Source organism: Hyperolius riggenbachi, chromosome 1, assembly GCF_040937935.1.
Source record: "Hyperolius riggenbachi isolate aHypRig1 chromosome 1, aHypRig1.pri, whole genome shotgun sequence".
NCBI classification, from domain to species: domain Eukaryota; kingdom Metazoa; phylum Chordata; class Amphibia; order Anura; family Hyperoliidae; genus Hyperolius; species Hyperolius riggenbachi.
In genome coordinates, this window is record NC_090646.1 from 447730183 (window position 1) to 447754884 (window position 24702).

Here is a 24702-nt window from a genome sequence, read left to right on the forward strand (position 1 = left end):
CCAGCCTGATAGCTCCCTTATCCTCCTCAGTCGCCGCCTGGTTCATCTACAACTGGCCCCGGTAAGTCGTCCAGTCAGGGCCAGTTGGCACAGGTGCAGTCTGGCTGCGCACACTCCCACATCATGCTCCTATAGCTGGGAGCATTCTGCACCTGCGCAGTAGTACTGAGCAGGCGCAGAACGCTCCCAGCCATGGGAGTGCGATGGAGTGTGCAGCATGCCCCAGACTGGAGGACTTTCTTGGTGCAATTTGCAGAGGCTCCAGGTGGTGACTGAGAACAATGAGGGAGCGATCAGGCCGGAGGGGGCTAGAAGAAGCCCCAGGTATGTATACATTTTTTATTTGGTCCCACCTCAGGTTTACGTTAAAGCGCTATTTGCTCCTCCCATTTGTTAATTTATGTGATATTAAATTTGCATTAACAAGCAGTGAACAAAATTTGTGCACTGCATGTCTGCACTTTTTGCACAGAGCTTATCACCTGTCCCTACCTACCTTCTCCCTCCACTACTCTTTGTGGCCTGCAGTCTTATTTTCTTCCTTCACACTAGTCTCTATTTCATGTTCAATAAAGAATTCAATCCTTCCCACACACTTCATGGTGTGTTACTAAAAGTCAAACACAGGGCCGGATTTAGGCCAAGGCCTCCTAGGCCATGGCCTAGGGCACCACAAGAGGAAGGGCACCAAAGCAGTAGGCTAAATGCAGGGAGATCAGGCGAGTGCCTGACCGTGGTACTCTGCTGCTAGCTGCCTATGCAGCAGCCACCTTGCTCTCTGTGCACATTTGCATTGTGGCCGGCGGCTATGGACTTGGGTAGCATTGGAGACAGAGGGGAAGAGGAAGCTTCAGCACTGGAGACGAGCTGAGAAATGAGTGACACTGATGGCTCCTGCGGTGTGAAGGCGAGCTAACTACGTATACTGAAGGGGAGGGGGGGGGGGGGGGGATTGAGGGAGCCATCTGGCTACCTATACTGGAGGGAAAGAGGGAGGGATCATCTGGCTACGTATACTAGAGGGTAGGGGTCATCTGGCTACCTATACTGGAGGGAAAGAGGGGGTAGTCATCAGACTACCTAAACTTGGGGGGTCATCTGGCTTCCTATACTAGAGGGAAAGGGGGAGGAGTCATATGGCTACGTATACTAGAGGGAAGGGGGGGGGTCATCTCGCTACCTATACTGGAGGGAAAGGGGAGGAGTCATCTGGCTACCTATACTGGGGAGTCATCAGGCTACCTATACTAGAGGGAAGAGGGGAGGGGTCATCTCGCTACCTATACTGAAGGGGGGCGGCTGGTGACAGTGGCCTAGGGCAGTAAAGAGTACAAATCCGGCCCTGGTCAAACGGCCTGATCCAATGCACTTTTTCTCCTAAGTTGCCTATAGGAGATAATTTATCATCTTCTATTTAAAATAACTCTACATTGCTCTGCAATTGAAAAAAGTACCAAAAAGTATTTGAAAAGTACTGTCACAAATTATTATGACCTTTTTTTTGCTTGCTGGTGACTTAAAAGGACTTTTATTCATAATGTGAAAATTTCAATTAGGAGAAAGCGTAGGAGAAAAAGTGAATTGAATTGGATCGGGCCCAAAGTATCATCATTTTGACCTGAATAAGTCCAGAATATTAATAGCACCTGCCATATCATGTATATGCTATTCAGGCCTCCTTTGTTATGCTGATAAGCAGTGCACATTTAGGTGATAAAATGACCACACATCCCATTTTTAAATTGAACTAGCAGTTGGGTTTTAGAATTCTATAAAGGATCTATCATTAAAAAAAATTCCAAAATGGATAGTGTGCTAAGAATAGCACTGTGGTAGCCCCTCCTTTAGGTATCACCCTAGGCATGTCCCTATTTTGCCTATGTATAAAAACGCCCCTGCTCACTAGTACCTTTAATACAGTAGATAGGCTCTTGAGGTACGGTACTTCTTTTCAAAATGACTTATCCATATTATCCTCTGTCTCCCTCTGTTAACTCACCAATTTCCTATTTCCCTTTCCTATTCTGTCGCATACTCTCTTACTATTAAAATCTAAGATTGGGCAGGGTCTTGTTCTCTTCCTGTCTCAAAGTTTGTACTTGTTATCTACATCAGTTTGTAATTTGCACCTCTATTATTTATTGTTCAGGGCTGCATAACATGTTTTGTGCTTTATAGATAAAAGATAATTATAATAAGGTAATAACGCTGTCTGGTGGATGGAAACAGAGAATGAGGGTTACAGCTGCTTTCACAGAAAATAGAGCAGTTAGCTATTAGAAGCAAAGAGATTTTGCAACACGATATACACCGTAAAGAAAACTTAGCAAAGGAAAAAAAAACAGATTTTTTTATTTTTTACTTAGTTTCAGCACAGTTAAAATAAAATGCATATCTATGTGTGTATACATGGAGAATGTTTAAGTAAAAGGATAGCATTCTTCAACAAATACTACCCAGTAACATAATGACAGAAATAAATTACAAATAACTTGAAGTCATAAACAGAGCAGACAACAGCTTTTTCTTTGCAATGTACATTTTTGATTTTTTTTTTAAAGTACAACTGTAAATACAAATAAAGGCTAAACGCTCATATTTAGCTTTTTTTTCCATTTTCAAAGGAATGCTCCCTCATATGTGAAATAAAGCAATATTGTTGCCCTTTCTGCGCTCTCAAGTACACAACCATAAAAAAATAACCAATCACCTTTTGTGAAGCTTTTTTCTGTTTATGCAAATCTTTGTTTAGCAACAATTTATGAAGGTCATTCATAGTCTTTCTTGTAACCTGCTTAAACCAAAAATATTTATATATGTATATATATTTATATATAGACATTAAAAGTGCATCTGGTGAATGAAAATCAGAGTAATACATAGAAGATCTGTAGTGTACAAATTCAGTAGCCCAGAATTGGCTCCTGGTTGGTACATTCGACATTGCGATTTGGACTTGACTTTTTTTGAGCAGAGTTTCTTCTTGTTTGGGACTGTAGAAGGCTCCACAGAATCAAACACATTGTTTTGATTCAGCTTGGTTAGGGAGTTATCTACTTTGCTTGAGAATGTTCCAAATGGGGAGGTATTAATGGGCTTATAAGTTTTGTTTTTCTTACTGTCGACACTGCCAATTACTTTTGTCTTTGAAATATTTTCCTTGTCTTTGACTGGATTTGGCAAGACTCTACTGGTATGAGAAGATGGCCCAGACTTGGCATTCGTTCCAGTTATTAGTGACTTATCGACTGGAGGTTGACAGCAGCTGTCTGCAATTTCTTCAGTCTTGGCTCCAAATGGATCTGTTCTCATTTGATGGAAAGAAGTATTGGCACATCCATCAAGATCAGTAATGGCTAGTTTTTTAAGGTCCTTCCCAGATAAGTTTGGTGGAATATAGCACTCCAGCTCAGATGATGAACCTTTAAATGCCTTCAACCAATTCCAAAGGGATTTAGCTCTGCAATCACAGATCCACTGGTTCGCATTTAAGCGTAAGTATTGAAGAGACACCAAAGGTGAGAGTATGTCTCCCTTGAGCATGGTCAAGTTGTTACTGAACAAGTACAGAGTAGTTACCTTTTTAAGATCATGAAAAGTTCTGCGATGGATGTAATCCAGCCTATTTTGATGTACCAGCAACCTGTCTAAATTTATTAAGCCACTAAAGACATTTTCAGATAAGGTATTAAGTTTGTTGCCGTGGAGAAACAAAAAAGTGAGGTTTCCCAAATCTACAAATGTGTCGTCATGCAAGAAATGTAGGTTGTTATCATGGAGATAGAGGTACTGCAAGGAGAAGAGGCCCTGGAAGAGGCCAATAGGCAACTCCTGCAGACCACATCGGTTAAGATGCAAAGTATGTAGGTGAACAAGACCTCGAAACGTGAGTGGGGAAATAGATTTTAGGTTAAAGTTGTCACTCATGTCTAGTTCTTCCAGTTTTGTTAATCCATGGAAAACTCCAGACTCTATATGACTGATATTGTTTGAATGAATCCATAGAATACTAAGGTTCTGACACAAGGTGAAGCTATTAGACCTTACATATGTTATTTTGTTATTGTGAAGAAAGATGCGCTGAGTCTGTGTTGGAATGTAAACAGGGATGGAAGTTAGTCTTTGCTGTGAACAGCTGAAGGTGATTTTCGGTTCATCATAGCACAGGCAGGCCTCCGGACAACATTCCACTTTAAAGGTGTAAATGGAGCAGCAGGTAAGGAGTAAAAGCAGCTTAGCGCCTGCAAAAGCAAAGAATAAAATTCAGTTTACATCATAAAATATTTTTATACTTTTTTGATAATTACGTTTTGGTTTTGAGGACAAATGCTAGACATAAAAATTGCTATGCCATCTGACAGGTTAGGAAGAAGCATGCTCAAAAGTTACCATTCTGTGTGAAATTGGAGAAGAAATAATTCCTGCATGTGTTACTAACTTCGTGGTATTCAGACTGCAACAGAGCGGGACACAGAAAGGGCTCCGTGAGATTGCAGCCTGAAGCTCTGGAAGTCTGTGCTAAAGAAAATGGGGCTGATGACCTGATACTGATATTTATTCCATTACCTAATTAATGAGCTTTGTCACCAAGGGATGTATTCACTAAACTCAAGCAGAATTAAGTGTGTAAAGTCTTGCGCATGTAGAGTAGAGGGTCATGCATTGCATGTAATGTTATTACATTCTGCTCTAAGGGAAGTGTGGTGATTTACCTTCTAGGTGCAAGAAGGGGATGGGGAACAGTTTGTTAATGATTACCATTATTCAAAATATCTATAGAAGTGATTATTATGAGCACAGGACCAATAGAGAGATAATACTGTAGTTGAGGGAGGGCCCCTCTGGCCCAAGGGCCCCGATGCGGTCGCAACCTCTGCAACTCCTATTGCTACGCCCCTGCTGCTATGCATGTAAGTTTGTGTTCTACAACCTTTATTATTCACTTTATTGTGTTGAATAATATGTTGGAGAGTAATAAATAAAAATGCACTACAACAAAGCTCCACGGCAAAGCTCTTCAAGATCCCAATCTATTTATGGAGGAAGGAGCCCCATCCTCGGTTAATGACACACCTCCCAGAGTGCTAAAATTATGGGGCTTATCTCAGACTACCAGACTACTGCACCTTGCCATGCAGTCTAGCAAAAAAGAAGCTAAATTTGGTCACATGAAGATAATATTACAGCTAAAAATAAAGTAAAAACAAGTAAAGATGTAAGGGTGGAGGCTGGCTTTGTGTAGGTATGAAAATCGTGTATGTATAATACTTTTAGAAGTGTCACAACATGATTTCATAGAGATGAACGTATTATAAATCAAAAGATGGATGGGTGTCAATACCTGGGTTGGGCACTAGGCTTTAGATAGTTATTTAGCCATTTTCCAGAAGTAATGTATATTTTAAAATATGTACTCATATGTTACATGGAATAAATAAAACACTTCAACTTGCAAGCTAAACACATTTCTTAAATATATAATCAAGATATAAAAATCGCATAAACACTTTTATTATTTGCTAAAATATTATTTATAACTGTAAGATTTCAAGGCTGTTTCAAGAATGCAAGCTTTTCAAGACTGAAGTCATTTTACCAGGCATAATAAAGAACTCAGCTGTCTGAAAAGCATCATTTAACACCACATTTTCCTGCTTCTACCATTGGCTAACACAATACAATGTTTTATTAGTACAAATATTTGACCGCTCTAGTTCAACTTTACAATTTTTTAGTATCTATGCTAGTACATTCACATTAATTATCAAAGTATGATGGGTTGTGCGTTGTCCAAACTTTTTTTAATAAATATATTCAAAGTACCTTACTGGCTGCATTCAGTAGCTCCTTATTGTCTGTAGAATAGGAGTTGCTTTTTCAGTAAAAAATGTTAACTGTTTATGCCCAACATTGCAATTACAGTTCAGGAGTTCCTACTGTGGGCCATATGCAATTGCCTTTTTCTCATGAGCTTTCTCCTAGGTGATATTTTAACAACTTGTCATAAGATGCCTTTTAAGCCACCAGCAAGCAAGAAAATACTCAAAATACATTTGATAGTACTTTTTCACCAACATTTGGGTACATTTGCAATAGTAAAATGCTAAAAAGTAGGTTTAAAGAGAAGCTGAAAATTATCTCCTAGGTCCTAGGAGATAACTCAGGTGTAAAAGACAATTGCATATGGCCCTAAGAGTGCAATTTATCATTCAACCCTTCCTACACCTCTCCTTACCCTGCAATAGAAAACCAGTTGTTACTGCTCTTGTATTTAACTTTTTAAAAACACACTGAGGAGGATGCACGAAAAGTAAATACTTTATTAACTGTTGAGCTGCAAAGAATTAGACATTAATTGATAATATGTTTTTGCTGTAGAGCTGCTGTGCTGTTTACAAAGAGTTAATCCTTTACCACCATATGGATGAGTTGGCAGGATCAGGTAGGTGATCAACTCTGTGTTCAAAGCAAAAGACTAGCTGATGCCTTGTTCCAGAATATCTTTACTACCTCATGTGGGTGAGGCTATGGGGAGGAGCCATGACAACTCGCCTATGCTGTTCAGTCAAGATGGTCAATGGAAGCATATAATTCAGAGTTGATGCAAATATTATGCATTTCATTGGTCTATTTTCAGGCTTCATAAATTTGCTTAAAATGATGACCATGACATTTGTATCATCTCATAATTGATAGTACAATGCGCCACTCTCCGGCATATATACACTCTTGTAAAAAGGTGGATCAGTGAGTAGCAAAAATTCCAAATTGTAAATATATAAAGAAGCCCCTTTGACCCAAAGATTTAGAAATACAAATTAACTTTATTCCACTTCATTAAAATGCCTCCAAACGTAAAGTTAAAAAAAAAATGATAAAAGATGCATGCTATGGGGGTACAGTTAAAAATTGCGCAGGTTGAAAAAATGGAGCATCGTTACATAGTTACATAGTTACTTGGGTTGAAAAAAGACATACGTTCCTCTGATAAATGTATCATAAAACGCAATTTACCGTTTTAATGTAAATACATTAATGTTTAATACATTAAAATGGAAAATTGCGTTTTATGATACATTTATCAGTGGAACGGTGCGCCATTTTCAAAACGCTATTTATTGTTAATATACATTACCTTGTCCCGGCGATCGCTCCTTCACTTCCTAGTTAGTTTGCATTTGCAGGAGTCCTGCAGCCAGCTAATCAGCCAGGACTTTTCTCCTGATGACGCGAAGCACGGCTTTCGCTCTCTGATATGTAATAAAGTGTAGCACGTACTACCTGTCTGAGTATTTGTACTGGGGAGGTGAAACTGTTAACATTTCCCTGAAAGGAGAGAAAGAGTCCTTCTTTATTCCCTGAGTATGGAAAGGAATTGGTCCATGCTGTACATACTGTATAATGCTGTAAAGTGGCATTTAAAGGGCAAATGTTTTTTATATAGGGAATGGTTGACTTTGTATTTAATAAATTGTTGTTGCTTTTATGCAAAACCAATGACCTACTTGTTAGATCTTATTATTACCTATTGGGTCCCCATTACAGTCCTACAATTACTCTGTGTTGTACATAAAAAATGATTTAAACCACTACATAGCATCATCCTATATATTGTATACCAGCAATCATGCTATACACTTACAATGCTGGATGTGGCTTTAAACTTAACCAGCAATTGCCACTACTGAGTGCTACATGCCAATCTGAATATGTTTCTCTAGTCATCTACACACCACTAGTAATTGCCCTCAAGCTCTACATTGATCCTGTTGCACAGTTCTTATATAGTTCCAAGCATTAATTAACTACTTTAGTTTTTAGGACGTAGCGCCTATGTCCAAAAATGCATGCTGGAAGTAGGAGCTACGTCCATGAAAAAAACACATCCGCTGGGGTGCACATGGCCACCTGTCAATCACATCCATTGATCTAAGTCCTCGTTAGAATGATCGCTGACTTCTATGGAGAAGCCGTGATCGTTCTGTTACACATCCTCTCTTCACTTCCTGTAAGCTTACAGGAAGCCAAAAAAAAAAAAGACTAGGCCATCTTGTGTCCAAAATCTTCTTGCCCCAGAGAATCCACAGCAGTGCAGATGTCACCTGTATTATATATCCATTCTGGGAGTCAGCATGAAGACATAGCTGCATGGGCTGGCCAGTTCTTCCCCCACCACTCTTCTAGCATACCTGCTGCTCCTATCTAATCAAGTCGCATCTGACATTAGCACAGGAAGACAGTTTTTCACACCCAGTCAACCAGGTATTAAACAAAAAAAAATAGTAAGGCAAAAATGTCTTTTGTACATTGCAAACAATGATATTTTCCATACAATATGCATTCAAAAAGAATTAAAAACACAGACTCAAATTCAGAAATATGGCTTTAAATGATATCATTATCTACTTCAAACATGTGCCTGGACTATTCTGTAATATATATTATAAAATCTCAGCAGATACTGTCACACGCTGCAGTCACGTTGGCCTAAGACTGCAGTGAAAGCACAATGCTGCTGCATTTTTTTTTCTGGACAAAAATGAAACCTGCTGCAACTTTATTTTCCCAATTATGTCTTTACCAGTATCCCCTGAGCACTGGCTCACATCCTGTGTAGCAATCTGCAGTCCTGACCTACATTTTCCATGGCCTCCTCTTTATTTCTCTCTGGTTAAACCTTGTGAAAGGAACAAGGTGTTATCTGTGTAGGCTCAGCAGGGTCTCTCTACATTAGGAGGCAATCGATCATTGTGGGAGAAATCACCCACTCTGCCCTCTTAAAACATGTTTATTTTGCACTCATTTCTTCAAGAAATCAACACAAAGGATATATTACAGAATAGATAGTATGGTAATATATGGTTTATGGACAGATATTAAGGTACGGACCGATATTAACCTCTTGAGGACCGTGGTCTTAAACCACCTTAGTGACCAGGCTCTTTTTGACAAAAAAGGCAACTGCAGTTTTAAGGCCTCGCTGCAGGGCTGTACAACTCAGCACAAAAGGGATTCCCCTCCTTTTCTGCCCACCAACAAAGCTTTCTGTTGGTGGGCTGTGATGGCGCCCAGGATTTTTTTTTAAATATTTATTGTTTTTATTTTGTAATAAATATGGCTATTTTTAAATTATTTTTATACCCCTCCCTCCCTCCCTCTGTCTGCCTATGACAGCGATCGGCTATCATAGGCATTAGCCTATGACAGCGGATTGCTCCTGTCTCCCCCAGGGGGACAGCCTTGTCACACGGCTGTCCCCAGTACAGCGCTGCCTTAGATCACAGCGCTGTATAGTGTTATTAGATGCCGTCTAACAGTCTCCTAGTGGAGCTCGTCATTCAAGCAGGGATGTGCACGTATCGGCGCACAAGATCCTCTGCAGTCTCCGCCCCTAGCACTTCAAGCCAATTGGCAAGGAGTCATCCTGGGGCTGCTGCACCGCTCACACTTATCGGCATGGAGTGGTTGTTAGGCAGGTAAGTAATGATATTAAAAGATAACTATCAAAGTTAACTAAAATTGCGAATGACACATATATTTACAGTAATTACTAGCAAATAGCAATACTGTACAAAGGCTTTTTTTCATCTTTTCATTTGTTGTGTAAAGGAAAAAAATGACATTCACAGAGAACGGTTTTCACTGTGGGCATTACTATGGAAGACTGTGTCCAGCACATCCAGCATACAGAAACAACCCTCACTGGCTGTAATCCTATGACTGGGATCTCTTCAGAATGATAGAAAGCAGAAATATAGCATCAATATAGTGTATAAATAACTCATCAGCTGCTCAGGTGTCTCTGTACATCACACAGTGTAAAGTAAACAGAAATTACAGCCAGGAAGATCTCATTCTGGATGGGGGGTGTAAGCAAGCAAAACAGGAATAAAGTAAGCTTCCTTCTCTTCAGATCCTTTCTCTGTAGCTAAAAAATCTCTGTGAATAGTGACAGAGAAGTGGAACCTATCCCCATGGCATATTCCCTGCCTTCCCGACCTCGACTTTGTTACAAAAGCTGATTAACAAAGCATTTTTTTTGCCACACAGGCTGTGATCAGAGACCTCTGAAAAGCTTTCTACTTTTGATGGCTAAAAGCTCTATAGGTATGTGGGGTTTACAGACTTACAGTTTCTTTGATAGTTCCTCTTTAAAGAGAACCCAAGGTGGGTTTGTAAAATCATATTAGGACACAGAGGCACATTCTGTATACAATGCCCAGCCTCTGTGTCCATACAGTGTGTCTCCAAGCTCCCTCCGGGCTCTGTTGTCCCCCATTTAAAAAAGTGCCAGGCTAGCGACACGCAGATTGTCGCTAGCCTGTTATTTACCTTTGACTGTCAGTCACCGCCACTCCCCCGCCTCCTGTATAGCGCGGCTCCTTGCCTCTGTCCCTTCCCTCCCCACCTCCGTAAGCAGATTGGAGGAAGCTTACGGAGGCGGTGAGGAAAGAGACACAGGCAAGGAGCCGCCCTATACAGGAGGCGGGGGAGCGGCGGTGACTGACAGTCAAAGGTAAATAACAGGCTAGCGACAATCTGCATGTCGCTAGCCTGGCGCTTTTTTAAATGGGGGGAAGCAGAGCCTGGGGGAAGCCTGGAGGCACACTGTAAGGACACAGAGGCTGAGCATTGTATATACAACATGCCTCTGTGCCCTAATATGATTTCACAAACCCACCTCAGGTTATCTTTAAGGTAAGTATTTGCCAGAGCAGTTGGCACTGTGCACTGCTTTTAGCCCATAAAGTTTGATCAGAGTGTTATATCAATTTTAACTACCTATGTTAGTGTTATTTGTAATACACATATATAGCATTTAAAAGACGGCATGTATATTTGCTTGCTACAGATCGATGCATACTGTGTCTTCTGTTTAGCCACACAGTATAGTAACAATAACTTATTCATGTTTAATTGTAAATCTGTAGATTATGACGGACTGCAGTAATTAAAGGTAAATTCCAATTTTGTTGAGCGATAAGCAATACCATCAGTTCAACTTTACACACTGTTATGGATGATGACGTGTTATTTTAAATTGCTTAGCTTGTGTATTTGAGCTACTCCACACCTGCTCATGCTAGCTTTGTCATCAACAGTGTGAGCTTTCTGCGGTTCACTCAGTTTGTACAGGTGTGAAAAACCAGCTACAATTGTTATTTATGTGGGCAGCTAATATCTGCTGCATGAAGTGAAAGCTAAACTGGGTTGCACTGAAAACTAGTGCAACAGATATAAGAGTGCAGATTTCAAAATGGATAATGAATGCAGATGTGTTTATTGACAGTTTTGGAAATGTATAACTAGCTGCAGATTAAAATGTAAAGGACCTTTTTAATAACATTACATTGGGAAAATATTTTAAACCCCTGATGTTTCCATGCCATCACATTTTTAGATAACATTTCTCTTCAAAGCCCCATTCAACATTATTTCTCTGTATTCACCCTCCTCCCAAAACTCAAATATTACCGAAACTGTTTATTCACTTTGCCTCAGGAAAAAAAATCCATATCAAAGCATCTCTAAATATTCCAAGTGTTGTAAAGGCCTAGTTCACCTTCCTGGGCCCATATGCAATTCACTTTTTCACCTGAGTTTTCTCCATGGTGAAATTTTCAAACGTGTCAATAAAATGCCTTTTAAATCACCAACAAACAAATACTCAAAATAATTTTTATAGTACTTTTTCCCCTACTTTTTGGTACTTTTTCATTGCAAAATCCTAGACAATTGCTAGAAATCAAAGATAAAAAAATTATCTCCTAGGAGAAAACTCAGGTGAAAAAGTGAATTGCATATGGCCCCTGGACTTTTCATTGGAAGTAATTCTAAAAAGGGGGCTCTACCTCCATTTGCACAATTGTACGCAGGCCCGTAACCCAGCCACACACGCACACAAGCCCCATGCAAACACGCTCTCCCCCGTCATTACACAAGCAGTTGTAATATGCATGTACAACACTGCATCCATGAATATTAGTACTTCCTTTAAAATCTGTATTTACTGTGTGTACTCCCAGGCCACAACCCTGGAGGTCCGCATGATAAACTGGGAAGACTGCCTTGCATAGCTCTTAGTTGGTAAACAGATGGTAGTAATTACCCTGAGACAGCATCCAAATTTCTAAGATATCTCCTCTTTGGGACATGAGTGTGACATTTCAGTAAGCCCAACAAAGCCATAGGCATTAAAAGAAATGCAATACATTTTACTTCAAGCTTGGTACCTACTTATGAGCCATTGAGACAAGCAGAGGGGAACTCCGGATATCTTTAGGACCAAACATTATATTGTTGCCATGGATTTCAGTGAGTTTCTTTTCAAAGAGCTATATCAGCTAAACTAAGTCTTAAAGTGAACCTCCAGACTAAAAATCTACTCAGCAGGACTGAAAAGACTTGGTGTTTCTTTAACAGTTTCGCAGCATCAGAACTTAGTTTTTGTTACCCCAGTCTCATTTTTAGCTGCACAGAAGAAAACTGCCTGGGCATTTTTCCCCAGATGCTGTGCAAAGCATGATGGGATTTCTGATGTTGTTGTTCTCCTTCTACTGTTTTAGTGCAATTTTTTTATTTTGAATTTGAGATTTGAAGCCTAAAGCACGCACCTGGGAGGGTTGATCAGGACACAGGTCAGTTGGAACTGTGTCTCATGCTCCCTGTCACCTCCTTTCAACCATAACAAAGATGGCTGCCCCCATGAAATCACAAACATTTGCCTGTTCTTTTAAAACAGAGTGGGTAAGAGATTATATTACCGATCTATTTTAATTAACATAAGTAATGTAACTTATTGACAGTATGTTTGTTAAGGCTGAAGTTCCCCATTAAGTTGAAATATAATATTTAATTGCATTTAACTACAGAATGAGTTGTACTGTGATGGTATATGCCATATGGTTTTTTTGTATTAAATGGAATAACCCTTTAAAAATGTGTGTCAAGCTCAAATCACATAAGGGAACAAAATCAACAACACAAACTAAGTTGTGGGCCTGGTGTGCTTGTTTAGATTGGAAGGCAGTGTGCTTTCATCTGCAGTAAAAGCAAGCAGGAAATGGAGAGCACCAGCCTGTGTTGTATACTTTATCTCTCAATTGTGGTTGCAAAAAAACGGAAGTTACATTTCTATTGAAGGATGTGGAGGATGGGGTGGCAAATAATGCTTGCTTGCAGCTTTTGTCAGTATAGACGGGAAACAAGTAATTATTTCAACTGTAGAGCCTGTTTTTATGATCCTGCGGTCTGTGCTCTGTTGAATTTCCTCTTCCTGCAGTAGATGGGGCCCTGCAACTTGTGCTGTATACTAATGGAGTGAGTGTTGCCTGAGCTGCCACTTCTTCCTTAGTTAGCTCTTTTGGCATGGCGTATGGCTTGGCTGCTACTCAACCTCTCTTTGGAAGTCTCTATAAGAAGTGAGGCCTTGACAGTCAGGTTCCTGAACAGTGTTGATGGGATCTCATTAGTGACCATGGGCCTCTTCTAAAAATAGATGCATTTCCTTATTTTCTGCAATAGCGCTTTTAAGTAAATAATGCACATCCACATAGTACTTTGTCAAGCAAATGAACTTCCAAGGTAAACATTAATAATTTAATAGACATCTGAAATGCTTTCTTACTCCATGAAAACTTAAAGAGTCCAGCGATGGTTATGTGAACAACAGCTAAGCTGGAAATAAAATAATATACTCAAGGGAGACACAGACTGCAGTAAGGGTGGACATAAAGTATTGGTAAATCAGGTAAACAATAAACATGTATTGGTACTGATTGAATAAATGGACTACCATCTTACATCAGTACACTGTAGACTAGATTTCAGAAAAAAAATCTGATTTAATAATGAACACAATATATTTCTTAATGAAATACAAGCCTATGTGGTTGACAATTGCACACTGTTACCACCAATACCCCCCAATTTCCATCATCACACCTACCCCTTTGCTTCTACCCTTATCCTACTCCCTGCTCCCACCCAGCTGATTCTGCTTGCCAATAAGCTTACAAAACCCCCAAATATTAAATATAGTAAGTTTAGTCATCTGATCATTTTTGCGATATACATTAAAATGGAGCCTATACAAGACATTTACAGAGTTGTAGCACAATGTGAAATATTCACAGCTAAATACTAAGCCAATAATAATCTTATTTAGGTTAGTGGCTCTTGTATTTCTGCTCCTATGTGTGCTCTATTATCAAAAAATTTTGATTTTATATATTTTACATATGCTTGTATTGCATGGGGAGGTTGACATCTTGGGTGGTGTGCTGTCTTGTCCGGTTCCTCCCCCATTTTCATGGGGGGCGGACTCTGCAGTACCTTCCCCTGTCTCCCTCCACCTTTTTAATTGCTGTGCACATGTCATACATTTGCTATGATTAAGGACCAACCTGGGTCCGAAACATGTTAGCTTATGTTTGTCCTGGAATTTAGGATAAGTCCTTAACCCATTCACGTTCCGTCGTTTTCACTTGAGAAATGTTCACCTCCCATTCATTAGCCTATAACTTTATCACTACTTATCACAATGAACTGATCTATATCTTGTTTTTTCCGCCACCGATTAGGCTTTCTTTGGGGGGTACATTTTGCTAAGAGCCACTTTACTGTAAATGCATTTTAACAGGAAGGATAAGAAAAAAAATTGAAAAAATCATTATTTCTCAGTTTTCAGCCATTATAGTTGTAATATAATACATGCCTCCATAATTAAAACTCACGTATTGTATTTGCCCATATGTCCCGGTTATTACACCGTTAAAATTATGTCCCTATCACAATGTATGGCGACAATATTTTATTTGGAAATAAAGGTGCATTTTTTCCGTTTTGCATCTATCACTATTTACAAGTTTAAAATAAAAAAAAATATAGAAATATTTCATCTTTACATTGATATTTCAAAAGTTTAGACCCTTAGGTAAATTTTTACATGTTTTTTTTTTATTGTAATGTTTTTTTTAATTTTTATATTAAACATTTTATTTGGGTATTTTTGGGAGGGTGGGATGTAAACTATAGTTTTATAATGTAATTGTGTGTTTTTAATTTTTTTTACTTTTAGTTGTAGTTTTACTTTTTGGCCACAAGATGGCGGCCATGTGTTTGTTTACATGACGTCACTCTAAGCGTAACACATGCTTAGAGTGACGCAGGGGGAGGCAACGGCCAGAAAAAGCACAGCTTCCGAGAGAAGCTGTCGCTTTTTCAGCGGGGGAGAGGAATCAGTGATCGGGCACCATAGCCCGATACATTGATTCCGTGGCTACCGAATCTGCGGCCGGAAGTGCGCATGCACGCGCGCGATCGGCCGCGGGAGCGCGCGGTAGCGCGCATGGTTCCTGGACATAGTTTCTACATCCAGGAACCAAAATAGGTTAATAAACTTTGGATTCATTGAAGCGGATCCTTCCCCTCTTTTTTTCCATTATGGAAGATTGTAAAAGTAAGTCATACAACTAGATAATAGTCAAAAGGTGTAAAGTGCACTGAATGGAAAATCAGGCTGGAACTTTGCAAATGCAAACCTTGCGAAGGATTTGTTTTACACAGGGGTATTACAAAAAAAAGCTTACCGGTAGTTCACTAAGCTAATCTTATTTCAAATATCTAAAGTTCTTCTGTAAATGTCACTAGGAAGATTGTTTGCTTTCCTTGCTATAGTTGAGACAGACATAATATATAATAATAATTCTCTCTATAACTCACTCAATGTAATCCACAAGCAACAGGTCGCAATTGTCCCTGTTTCAGAGTCAAAGAAAGCAAAAATAAAGAATTATAAAGATAACAAAGTGAAAGTGAATGTCTCTGTTGGGTTTAGCTGGTGTGGCTGAAGAATTGATGCCTTTTATAAAATATGATTCTCATATGCGCTAATAGCATAACACGCGCTGCTGCGCTACGTGTGCATGGCAAACTTACTGGCACTTTTGCATCAGGTACCAGGTTTGGTAACATATCAGAGAACTATTGTGCTGTGTTTTTGACAACACTTCATGAAATAAATGATGTGTCTTAAACTATAAGCTTTTAGTCTGGCCACAATGAAAACCATATTGTCCAAGTTATGTGACTGGAATAACTCTTTAAAGTAAAACTAAAGGGAAAACACAAAGTGAAGAGATAAAGAATTGTATTTATCCTCCTACTTGTAAAAATTACTTTTAGATATCCCACAGTTGTATGTTATGTTTAAAAACTGTAATTCCTTATCAGTAGTCTGACTGGGCCCCGACTGGAGAAAAACTGCCAGTTGCATAGCTGAATATTAATTCAGGGCTTGTGTCCAGCAAAATGTAATAATCAGTAATCTTGAAATTCAAATTAATGATACATAGGAGAAGGACATATATACAGTATAATGGAAGGAAGCACAAGGGACTCCGATTGCGGAAATGTTGATGGTCTGACTGGATATTCTTGATAAACAGGGTTTAAACTGAATGATTACCTTTTATATTTACTGAGTGTGGGGACAGTTTAGTAGAAAATATGGTTTATGCAGCTGTGTTTTATTCAGTCACCCCAATAGTATCTAACAATGCTGGGATATCTCTATTAAAACAAAAAATAACACTAGTTTAATGCTCAGAAGTTTGTGCGTCTGTGCTGTCTTTTTCATTGGAGAATCTATGTGGCATAATCATTACTTATATAACAATAGCCTGGATGCTGGTCATTGAAAATAATAATACAGCTTACAATCCATGTCTGACATTTGTCTACAGTCTGATGGGACAGACTCGTTACATATTTGTTTCAAGGAGGTTTTGTCCCTGAGTGCATTTCTGGTTTTTACAGATAGCTGTAGAGAACAAAGAGAGTATTTCTGAGCCATTGGTTTGTGCAATTCTCCATATCAGTTCCTGCAATTTATTCAAAATGATTTCTTCTATCATAATGCCATTTTATTACAGTCATGTGGCATTGTCATGTCACATTACAAAAGGCATATCCTCATGTGCATTTTAAGTGTATTATGAATGATGCATCCGCCAAGCTGTAAGATGTTCCTCTGAAGTATGTTAAAAGTTGAAAACTACTTTGCCTCAAAAGATAATGTACCATAATAATATCATGCAATGTTCAATATTCTCTATTCTTTGTCAGGCCCAGTTTCATAGTTAAATTGAATTTGAGGTGAAAATAAACTGATGAGATAAACAATTGTATTTATCCTCCTACTCCAAAGAAATTATCTTTTTTTTTTTTTAGATATCCCATGGTTTTATTTTATATTTAAACATTTACTAAGCACATTGACTGTTTTTGCCTCTGCTCAGTGTCAGCATAATAAGTGTCCCAGAGTTAGAAAAAGGTGAAAAGTTCATGTATTTTATCTCCTTTTTCTCTCAGAAGTTATATTCTGCCAGGAAAACTTTTATGGCTGTAATTAGCTTATCAATGATGGTTACTATATTACCAACAAGCTACTGACAAGACGGAAGCTGTCACTTTCATGCCTAAAAATTAACTCTTTTAGATTGCAAAATATAGTAAGTAAAACAGCCTGGTTATTAATATGTTTTGCACTCTACATAAACTGTCACTTTCATGCCTAAAATTAACTCTTTTAGACAGCAAAGTGAAGTAAGTAAAACAGCCCGGTTATTAATATGTTTTGCATAAACATGTTTATCTCATCATGTCACATGTCACCTTGGGTACACTTTAATAGAGGTTAGATCTATACATCATTTACAATATGTAGTCAATAGGAGAGTGGTGAGTGCCATTATAACCTTATAGACATCAATGTACATTACTATCTCTGTGTTGGAAAACACAGTACATGGTTAAAGTGCATGATTAACAACCGTCTCTTTTTCTCTTAAATTAAGAGGAGAAAAAAACATATTAATACTTCTTGGTGACTTAAAGTGGTCTGAAAGTCAACTTTTCTACTTTGCTCCTAAAGATTCCTTACAGCTTTAAAGCTACTATCCCAGAAAAAAATTGTAGCAGAACATCACTGAAATGGTTAAACAAAACACTTTGTTTGGCTATTCAGCTTCAAATCCGCATGCAGACTGGAGATAACAGTATCACTGTTTACATTCCAATGTTGTTACATTGTATGTAAACACAGTGTAACAACTGAAAACATACTCTCTGTGATGCTCTCTTTGCTTCAGGCACACACACAGTTCAGAACAGCTCATTAGAAGATTTTAATATATAATAAAAAGCAGTTGGAATAAAATGCAATGGCAGCTTTCAGGGCAAGATAAACTACACTTTGGAAACTTGTAATTTGTAGACAGACAATATTACTTGTGCACAAAAGCAGATATGATATCTGTATAAAAAGTAGGAAAACACATTTTTTATTGAATGTTATATCAGAGTTTCAGATCACTTTTATAAAGACAATTGCTACGAAGAGGAGATTGTCATACATCTATTTAGGTGCAAATAGGGGTGTAACTACTGGGGAGCAGCCACTGCTACTGCAAGGGACCCAAAGCTGTGAGGGGGCCCCAACCACTAACCTTCCCCTCCGTCAGTGAAGCGGTTCATCCTTCAGATCAGGTGTTTTGTGGCTACACTTGTTATCTGTGTAAAGATTATGATGGCCACACTTGTTTTATGGCCCTTGCAAGACAGGCCCCCGGCTAAAAGGGTCACCAAGGGAAGGTATTGGAAAGGGTGTGATCATTGGGGGGCCCCGTAAAGGTTTTACTGGGGGGCCCCATGATTTGTAGTTACGCCACTGGATGCATACACATAATCACAGATCAGCTGCTCCATTCCATTCAGCTTTCCTCACTGCGCAGTGTTGTAGCCCGTCCCGAAGTCACAGCACTTGTCTGTGTAAGATGTGAGTAGAGGGGCTGTTGCTGATCCCTGCTTAGGTAAGCTCTCCCCTGGTGGGCTGTGATTAAATTCGAGACCCTTTTATAGACAAGCTGTATGATAGCGGGCAGATTGCTGCAGGGCACAGCGCTGTACATAACAGGGGGTGTGAGGTGGATCACCTTGTGCTGGTGCTCAGCAAGTCCTCTTCCCTGTAATGTGATTAGGCAGAGTTGGTATGCCACTAGAATCACTTGTAATTCCCCTCCTCCAGGCTGAAAGGCTTCATGCCTCTTTCATTATTGCTCTCTATTGTTCTGCGGTCTGATCGCTGACGGAAAAGACAGCACAGCGCAGTGAGGAAAGCTGTGTGGAACGGGGCAGCTGATCTGTGGTGAATCAGCTGCTCAAGAAGCACAGTGCACACTTTTCCAGCCTGTCTAACTGCCGAGCTCGTTCTGCTAGCCGGGATAATACACAAGTACTGAAGCTTTATACCTCTCTGTGGGTTGGATCAAAATAAAAGAGATGTAATTGTTGCTCAGAGCATTTCTCCTTTTGTAACTCCTCTTTGGACACCATCTAGCGATGTTTTGTAACATGTCCCAATGGCTTCATCTCTTTAGTTCCTTATAAAACGATACATCAGGCCAATCGCCCAGCATCACTGCCACTTTCTGGGCACATTTGGCTAGTGCATTAATAGTTTGCCTTCTGCTTGTATAACATTACTTTAAATAACGAAGAATTAAACAAGAAAAGTAGTACTAAAATCTGTGTATAATTGCACGGTCTATGCAAATAAATAAAGAAGTTTAATTTCATAAACAGAATTATCATGTTAAGTCTTTTATGTAAAGTCGGGTTTTATCATGGTTTCTGCAAAATGCAACATGTGGACATGCCTCAAAGCTTGGCAAGTGAGATGCAATTAACTTTCTAATCATAGCTTTTAACAATCTGTAAATCATTAATTGAAGAACGAAATCAACTCATGCCATATTGTCATAACAGAAGTATAAACCTTTTTACGTTTCATATTTGCATTTGGAGACAACCTAAGCAAATATGAGCAAGGGACTGCTACTAAATTTGTTTTTTTTTCCCTATTTCAGCCGCCAATATAAAAAAGAATTCAAGTTACATAAAGCATTCAGAGGGGAATATTAAGTGACAGTGTCAAATTGTTCTGAGCAGTTCTGACACCACATGTAATTTATGGTAGAATAAATAGGAAACAGTAGGCTTCATTATCAAAGTGCTTGTATTGCCCCTTAGCAAATAGACTTTCATTCTTCAGCTATATTTTTCCCACTATAGATTTGGATCTGATTTGTTGCTATGAATTGGTATTTCCTATTTTAGACACTTTCATAAGCAAGGTCAGTTTCTGTTTATTGCAATGCAGTAAAGCTGAACGCAGGCATGCATAGGAAAAAACATTGAAATCAGTTACGTGTTGGCTGAGCAGAATGGGGGGCGCTTAAGGGAGAGGAAGTTGCTGTGATTTCTGTCACAGCACAGCTAATAAAATAACATCAAAAGTACGTTATTTTAAAGCGAGGTCAGGGGTACTTTAAAGAAGAACTGTAACCAAGCATGGTTAAACTGGGGAGGGGGGGGGGGCGCACATGGGCAGCCCAGTTTCTGTTGGTTATGGACCTTGTCCTGGCCCTGTGAAAGAGTCAACCTTCAGGCATGCAGGTAACAGTTTCTCTTTTGGCAGGACCTTGTTGAACTGTACCGTAATCTTCACTGAAAGGAATTACAACCATAAAACTTTTTTCTGCAGAGAATGACTTCTGAGTACAGGGTATAGATAAAAAAGGTCAACAGTTCATATATTTTAGCTGTGGGATACTTTTTAGGCTGCTATTGAGCACAGACAATAAGACATTAAATATATTTTGTAAATGTTTAAACATAAAATGAAACAATGGAATATCTAAATAAATATTTTTTAGGAGAAGAAGGATGGATACGATAGTTTATCACATCAGTTTATTTTTTTTTATCTCCGGTTCACAAAATGTAGAGGTGAGTGAGATGAAGGCACTAGTAAGGAGGAAAGAACCTAGTGGATGAGGCAGCAAATCTTATACTTGCTATCTGATGCAGATGTCGATTTGTTTTGGAAGGGGAACTATGATACATTACATCCTTGTCAGAAGAGGTGCATTTTAACAGCTCTTTGAAGGTTTCAAGTCTCAGAACATGGTGAACATGGTGTAGCCCACAGCTGATATAGGTGTAGGCAAGCTGTAGCGTTTGTTAGGAGTTGGAGAGGTACCAGTCTGTTTTTGGTGAGCTGTAAGTATGCACGTGGAATATGAGTAGAGCATGCACAAACATTATTAGTCTATTGTGTGAGAAGAAGACATATTAGGGAAATATTTTTGAGATGGAAGTAGCTAGCTAGAGATAATTAATGAGGTAGAATGCGGCTTACATGAGAGCTCAGAGTAAATACAGTATTACCACCAGACTATGGACTTGATTCACTAGGCTGCATTGCTACAGCAGCACAGCTTAATGAGAGCAGAGAGTGTTATTATGCCCTGCGCATGCTATGCAGCCATAGAGTGTGCAGTGAAAATACGCTGTGCTCAGATAGTGTAAAGGGCGCTTTGTTACACTTAATGAGCGCTTCACTGAAACCGCCCGGAGCCAGGCGGGTCCAGTAGCTTCAAAGTATGAGATTCCTGCACTTTGATTGGTCCTGTAGGCTGCCTGTCAAATGATGTCAATAATAGAGCACTATCTAGCTACACTTCTCACCATCCGGAGGCCTCAACAGCTCTGCCCAGGAAAGATGCTTCATGGTAGATGACTGCCAGCCAGTAATAGGGGCAATATTTAGAAGGGAAAGGGTATTAATGTATAGGGGAGGTTAATGTTAGGCATAGATAAGGGATGTGTACACCAAAAAAGAGCACCTGGAAAAAAGGGCACGTGGTGTAGCTGAAATTTAATGATGTGTATGTGTGTGTATATATATATATATATATATATATATATATATATATATTTTTTTTTTTTTTTTTCCTAAGACCCTAAAACTTAAAACTCCCATAGTGGTGCCTAACCCTAAAACTCCCATTATTTTGTTTATCAAATTATTTTTTTTTATTATTTTTAAAATTGATATATTTAGATATTTGAAGAGTATTTGTATTTTCCAGAGAATTTAATTTTAGTTATGAAACTTTATGTAGATATCGTAAGTATGTTTGTAAACATTATACGGTAAGTATGTTTGTAAACGTTATTATTAACTGGGCTCCCAAATTTCCTGTTGGGTGCCCGTCAAATGATATTTAACAAGAGAGTAAATGGCGGCTCCCTTTTTGTTTTCAGTGAAACACCCATTGTGGCATGAATATTTCTAGTGCCATCTAAACACTGTTAGCCATTCACGATTCCTCCATTCACAAATAACAAAAACTGAATTTATTTAGCTGTGTAGCTGAACACAAGGTCTGCTTGTGGTCTAGTAATGAGCTAAAATTTTGCACCATGATTTGCAATTATGATGTGAAATAGTGATTCGTAAATTTTGGAAAACTTGTAATTTATTCTGTTGTAATTCATAATGTTGCATTGTAATTTTGTGTTTCATTTCGTGTTTACTGGAATTTCATAATTACACAAAAATAAATCAGAATCAATCATAATTACATGAAAAGTGGTTGAAATTACGTGAAATTGTGCATAATTACGAAATTCACTATTACAAAAAGTTATCACAATTACAAAAATAATAATTATTAGGAAAATTACCCATATATTCGTAATTATTTGAAATTTCACGTAATATTTATCAATTACGATTTTGCTATAACAGTTGTAATTGTAATTACAAACATGATGCAAAATTGTGATATTTACTATTGCAATAATCACTACTGTGGCCAACTATGGAAATGTATTAAGCCTTGATAAAATAAGAGAAAAAAAATCCTCCTAGAAATAGCAAATTGTGGTTAATAGCAGTGAATCCTGCAAGACAAGACAAACTGAAGTGGGCAGTATTTGTATAAATGTGTCCCATTAGTGATACCTCTGTAACCTGCTTTAGTTTTCATAGTAACTCAACATTTGATGCTATATTTACTGAGTGCATTTTTTTTTCTTTAGCCATTTTCTTCTATTAATTTTATTTTTATTTTTAGAGTTTCACCATTAGCTACAATGCTGTCTACATGAGATGTCTTGGTTTTATCTAGATTCACTTAATTTATTTTCAGTGCAGCATATTTTTCCCATAGTATTATTTATCGCTTCCATTGATTTCTTTTTTTATAAATATAAATTAAAAGGCTTATCTGTAAAAGCAGCAGCTAAAAAGTTTCACTACCCCAGTGGATGTGCTTGGATCTGGTACATCTTGGTGAAACAGACAGTACAATAAAATCTTCAGTGGATATTGCAAGAGATAATAGAAAGGGAAAACAAAACAGTCTCTAGGTATGACTCAAATTAGACAGACCTTGCGGGGGTATTTTTCATTGCCTGTAGCTATTCTTGCTTGCTGGTGTTCATAAATAAGTTGACTAAGAAATATGATACTAAAACAAAAACATGGTTTTTGTGACATTTTTATGAAAACCAAAAGACTTTCTGTTATTAGAGAAGTTTTCAGATTTCCAAATAAAGTTTGACATATCAATACATTAAAAAAATCAAGTTTTTTACAACAGTTTTGGAAATGTGTGTTTCAAGCTAATTTACTGACCTTTAATGCTTTTGGAATAGGATATTGGCAGAAACTGTATTAATGATACCCTCCAAATGCTCTCTCTGCCTGACCTAACCTAAACATTACCTGATGCTAATATTTAACCCTGGCATATTACTAACACTAACCTTCCTGCCTCAACCATTTCCCACTACTGATAACCCCACAATGATTGCCCTTATCTGACCTCTGTGTCTCACCTAATCTTTTAAATTGGGCCTGAACTCATGCAAGAGATACAAAGAAAACAAATTATGCCACCCTGTTTGTGTTTAGAGTGAAGAGCCTGTATAATTCCCCCTCAGTTGCTAATAATCACAATTGTAATTTGATCTCTCAGCTGTTTCCGCACAGGAATCTCAGCAGCCTCGGCAGCCTTTGCTAATTTGTAAACACTGGGTGTTAACCCTATGTCTGCTTCCAGGAAAGCAGAAAGTAGACACACTGCTGATTTATTGCAGGAGATCAGTGGGCTGTAACCTCTCATACCTGTAATAATAGTGATGCCATCCCATTCATGAGTCATGATAATTCTGTCCTTTGCCAAGATCTTCCAGTGTCAAGAAAAAATAATTTGAGTGGCTTGTACATAGATCTACTAAAAGTAGGCATTCCATTCTGTTCAACTAACTGCAATTAAAAAGGAACTTTACCGAAATATATTAGTAAGGGATACAAATCAATACAGTAGAGTCTCAGTTAGCCCGGAACTTAACTAACCAGCAGTCTCAACCAACCAGTACAAATCACTGGCAGTACTCACAGTGGTGAAGGCCAACTTCATAGGCTATTTGTTGGCTCTGCTGTGCTTAAAGGATACCTCAACCAAAAAAAATTATATCTGCACTGTGTTGGGGGTTAAAATTACATACCTCTCGTCCTCCCGCCCCTCCTCCGTCTGCCGCCGTTAGTCTAATATTCATGCCGGTGTCCCGGCGACTTGCTTGACCTATGACCCGGACATACTGTGCCCTGTGTGCGCAGTATGTCCTCCCCTGTTCACTTCTGGCCGGCGCATAGCGATCGGCTCAGAACCACGCTGCCCCTCTGTCTCCTCTGAGCTGCGTGTGCGTTCCACTACACCAAGCATCACATGATTAGCGTCACATGATTAGCATGTGACGCTTGGTGTAGTGGAACGCACACGCAGC

General features: G+C 38.7%; 1 protein-coding gene across 1 annotated transcript in view; it reads right to left on the reverse strand.

Annotated features, from left to right (window-relative positions):
- Nucleotides 1–2396: 2396 nt before the first annotated feature.
- The window catches only part of RTN4R (reticulon 4 receptor), a 274992-nt gene continuing 252686 nt past the window's right edge, over nucleotides 2397–24702 (reverse strand). The window contains exon 3 of the mRNA XM_068271466.1: nucleotides 2397–4241. Coding sequence (XP_068127567.1) covers nucleotides 2842–4241 — 1400 coding nt within the window. The 3' untranslated portion in view covers nucleotides 2397–2841. The remainder of the gene's footprint in view (nucleotides 4242–24702) is intronic.